Consider the following 4,505-nt stretch of genomic DNA (forward strand, 5'->3'; position numbering starts at 1 on the left):
CAGGAGCAGATCTTCTGGGCTCCCCCTTTGCCCTTCCTGCAGAGCGCTCCGCCCTGTCACTTCTCAGGGATGCAGCTTTGCTCCCCCTGCATCCACTCAGGCTGCACAGTCTGCCCTGCCTGACACCCTGGCAAGGCCCCACTTAGGTGGCTCTCTCACTGGCAGGGGAGCTGAGGTCTGCTGGATCACAGGCAGCTGCTGCCCGTGCTGTGACCCCAGCACAGCTGGAGCTCTTGGGCAGGACAGGGAGGGGAATGATGGGCCTGGAGCCCTCAGTTGCTGTATGCGGTGCTTTTGGGAGGGGGCCCCCCCTTGGAACTCTCAAGGGAGGTAGCCCAGCAGCCCTGGAAAACACTAGGTGGAGACACTAGCGAGCCTGGGGTTCAGTTGGAGGCCCACAGAGCCCTCAAAACCTTTGGGTTGTGGCGCCCAGAGCATTAGGGAGCATCCAGCTGCCCTCATGGGGCTCCAGGGCTCTAGGGGTCAGGTGCAGAGCATGGAGTGGGGGTGCACAGAGCCCTCAGGCCTAGGGAGTGTGGCCAAGCCTAAGGGGGAGGCCTGGCGGATGCGCAGAGCCCTAGGAATCCATCAGGACTCTTCAGGGTAGGGGGCCCCTCAGAGCCCTGGGGCAGGAGGCTTGGAGCCCCTTGCGTGGAGCCCTCAGCAATCTATGTGGCACGTGGCGATGAATGGGTGTGGCTGCCCTTGGGGAATAAATGAATGAAGAGGGGGAGACTATGTCATATAGGCGTCAGGTCTTCCCTCACTTCTCTCGTGCCAGACACCACTGTGGTTGTCAAGTACATCTCCTTAGCCACCTTCCTGCAACAGATGGAGGACCAGAGACTTAAGAGGGCCTTTCTAACCAGAAGCCATGCCATCTCTCGTCCCTTGGGAGGCCCCAAGCCCATTTCCCCTTCCTCTCGTGCTATCCCTTCTCTCCACCCCAGCTACTCCTGAGCTGTTTGGCATGTCGACCTTGCCACTTCCCCAGGCCCCACGTGGGGTTCGCTAGTCTCCACTCGCCTCTGTCGGCCAACAGCAATCCCGGGTAGTGCTTGTGGGGTTCTCGCCTAACATACTTGATTTGGGATTGGCTGTGGGAACAAGCTGTCACTGTGGCCCTCTGGGGTCTGGCACACTGGCGACCTACTTGTTTTGCCCCTCCCCCTCGTACAGGCTCGTCGATCTGACCATCGGTGTCTTTTATCGCTGATGTGACAGCATCCCCTGCCCCTGCCTACCGCCCACCACGGAGCATTCGGGTCTCAGCCCTTGCACTGGGATGGTGAGGGGCAGACACTGGGGGCCTGAAGAGTCCGCGGCCCAGGTGGCTGTGCACTGGGAGATGAGCCAGGTGGGAGTGGCTTGTAGCAAACAGAGACTGCAGCTGTGGAAGTGGTGAGAAACAATTTCTTTCATTTTTTGGTATATTTTAAAATGCACAGAAAGCATGTTACTTTTAGGAAAACACCCCCCAAAATGTGGGGAAACTCCAGGGTGCGGCAAAGAGAAATGGCCAGGAGCTAGGGGTAGGGGGGTCCCAGACCCAGCCCTGACCCAACCTTGACCCAACCTTGCTGTGTGGCCATAGACAGCCGATTGCCCGAGAGGCTCAGGAGACCTTGGGCGCATGTGCTGGCAATGTACGGGCACTGTGCCAGGTGAGACACTGGGGTTGGCTGCATCCTACCACCTGTAGCAAGGAGCCAGTCAGAGGTGAGAGGGACCGATGCCAGGGCCCCACCTGTCCGGGAAGCCCAGGCCTCACCTCTGTGTCCCGCCTGCCTACATGGAGCAGATGCCAGCCACTCCGTACCTTCCCACCCTCTGCTGGCAGCATACCAACAGGAGGCCTGGCCTCGCGAGACATCCTACCCTGGGTTTCCTTAGCGCCATTTAAAAATCATATATGTACAACCTGAAGACTATCCATGGCAGGACACCTGGTGATAAGTGAGAATATTGTCATGAGGAGTCGGATTACCCAGAGGGGACAGGGCATTTCAGAGTACTGGGAACCTCCCCCTGTCATTAAACGAGCAGCTTTCCAGGACAAACAGCCCACGGAGCACGCGCTGCCCTCGGATATGGAAGATGGGGTCAGCTCTTCTCAGTTACGACATCCGAAGCCGGCATGGTGAGTGCAGGCACACCTGCATTTCCGGGGGCTTTCTGCACCCCATGGGGCCGCGATTATTTTCATAAGCAGCTACAAGAGCTCTGGGTAATGAGTCAGAGAGTGGACTCCACAAGCAAAGCATCAAGGTGTCTATAGGTAACAGGCAATCCGTATCAAAAGCCCAGAGCAAAAAGGGAAAACAGACAAAGCCAGGTGGTGACCCTGGAGACCTAGGGCACAGGCCCCAGACTGGGGAGTCCGATCCCTCCCCCAGCAGGAAGAGCCCAGGCATTAAAAATAAACGGTCTTTTTATTTTATGTCCACGAAAACAAAGTCAGGAGGGGCCTTTGGTTAATCCCCCCAACGAGGTGACGACAAACAGAAGGCATGCAATGACGACAACCATGTTCTCTCCAGGAGAAGGGTCTTGCTCTCCTGGGCCCTAAGGGTCAGAGGCAAGCAGGGCCAGGAGGCTCCAGAGGTAGGCCAGCCCAGGCCCACCATGCTGCAGAGGGCCCGGGCCTGCCGCCTCCGTGGCAGGACAAGGCAGGACAAGGCAGGGGGAGCAAGCACTGCCCCAGGCCAGGCCGGGTGCTCCCAAGCTAGAACACACAGAAGAACCCCACCCCCACCCCCACCAAACACTCCTAAGGCAGTTGGCCATGAAGCCAGCCAGACCCTCAGGGCTCCGTCCAGAAGGGGTTGCCATCCTCAGCCTGCATGGAATAGTAAACAAGGAGCAGGAAGGCAGCAAACACCACGAACAGGAGCAGCTGGCCCCAGAGTGGGACCTGGCGGTCCTGGCCCAGACCAGCCCCAGGGGCCTGCTTTTCTGGCCGAATGGCACGGCGGGTGAGCCACAAAGGGGAGGAAGATGAAGATGAGGACACAGAAGAGGTGGAGGAGGATGTGGGATAATAGGACAGGCCCAGGGAGCCTCTGGAGATGTTGGAAACGGGGCGGTAGTGCGCGATGCTCTGGTAGGCACTGTCCCGGCCATACACGGGGCGTTCCCTGAGGCAAAGAGGGGAGTAGATGGGCCAGGAGGGCTTGGGCCCAGAATCAGTCCTGGTCCCTGGCCCTCTCCACTACTCACCTATCCTTGCCCTCCTCTTCAGAAGAGAAAAGACTGTCATCACGAACCTAAAGAAGGGTCAGGGTGAAGAGACCGACTGGCAGGGTCAGCATGGCCCTGTCACAGCTCTCAGTCCAAACTTCCCTAGTTGGCCCGGTCCGATCAGTGCTTAAAGGCCAAGGCCGTGCCCTGCTCCACAACTCCTCTGAATTCCTGGCCTTATGTCCGTGAGGCCTTGCCACTGCTCAGTGACTGTCCTGACTGCCTGCACCCTACCTTCTGCCCCAGGATTCTCAGAAAGAGCTCAAACCCGGATTCCAGACCAGGGGCAGGGCAGGGCCCACATGCTCTAGTCAAACAGTTCGGAAGGATCTTCCAAAGGAGGGTCCTGCCAGGCGGGTGTCTGCTGACCCCACCTCTCCCTGGAGGCTTCAGAGCCACCATTTGCACCCAGTGGCCCTTTGAATTACCCAAACCCAGCCATGACCCCCTGAGGTTGTACCTGAGTACAGTACAAGGTGCCCAATAGTTAGCTCACCTGGTGGTGAAAGGTGTCAGCGTCTGAAAGTGAAGCAGAGGGCTGGCGGAAGCCCTTGGATGTGCCCACAAACTCAGGCTCCCCGTAAGTCCTGGTGCTCAAGTAACTCTCTTCATAGTAGTCATCATTATAGCCTTGGGAAGAGGGGGGCAGCGGTAGCAGAGGAGGCAACGGTGTCCCCCACCTAGCCCAATGACCTTAATTTGAATCCCATTTCGGGCCGCTGATATGGTTTATCCCCTCCCGGGCTGCTGAGGGATGGTGGGGATTGAGGTCTCACGTTCTCCCCGACACTGGGGTCCCCGAGGGAGTGGAATGATGTCAGGGCCCATCCCACTGCTGCCTTACCCTTGCTCTGGTAAAGTAAGGCGTCCTCTTTCTTGGGGAGATCGTACATATCCGAGTCCACAGATGCAGAATCTGAGTCTGAATGGGAGGGCAGGACCATTTGCCCCAGGATCCTTTTTGCCCCTGCTCCTCCCAGCCAGTGCCCCTGCTGCACTATCGACACTCCATCCTTCCCACAGCCCAAACCCTGTCCCCACGGGGGACCAGGTGGGGCTCTGGGGCGGGGGCCTCACCGGAGAACCGATAGGAGAAAGAGGATGCAGACGAGTTCGGGGGCGAGAGTCTCCGCCTCTGGGTCTCGTACTCGAAGATTTTCTTTTCGTAGAGCTTGCGAGTGGAGCCTGGCCAGACACAGGGCCCCGGGCGGTCAGGGGCGCAGGCAGGGAAGCAGGGGAACGGGTGCCAGGAGGGGCGGACCGCG

The 4,505-nt window shown here is 58.8% G+C and overlaps 1 protein-coding gene across 1 annotated transcript in view; it reads right to left on the bottom strand.

The window, feature by feature from the left end:
- Nucleotides 1-2,413: 2,413 nt before the first annotated feature.
- EMD (emerin) overlaps nt 2,414-4,505 on the bottom strand; it is a 5,811-nt gene continuing 3,719 nt past the window's right edge. The window contains exons 5-9 of the mRNA XM_015592067.1: nt 4,318-4,425; nt 4,085-4,162; nt 3,737-3,870; nt 3,220-3,266; nt 2,414-3,137 (exon numbers count right to left, since the gene is read on the bottom strand). Of these exons, the coding sequence (XP_015447553.1) occupies nt 2,804-3,137; nt 3,220-3,266; nt 3,737-3,870; nt 4,085-4,162; nt 4,318-4,425 (701 nt within the window). The 3' untranslated portion in view covers nt 2,414-2,803. The remainder of the gene's footprint in view (nt 3,138-3,219; nt 3,267-3,736; nt 3,871-4,084; nt 4,163-4,317; nt 4,426-4,505) is intronic.

The sequence above is a fragment of the Pteropus alecto genome, unplaced genomic scaffold (assembly GCF_000325575.1).
Source record: "Pteropus alecto unplaced genomic scaffold, ASM32557v1 scaffold396, whole genome shotgun sequence".
NCBI lineage: Eukaryota > Metazoa > Chordata > Mammalia > Chiroptera > Pteropodidae > Pteropus > Pteropus alecto.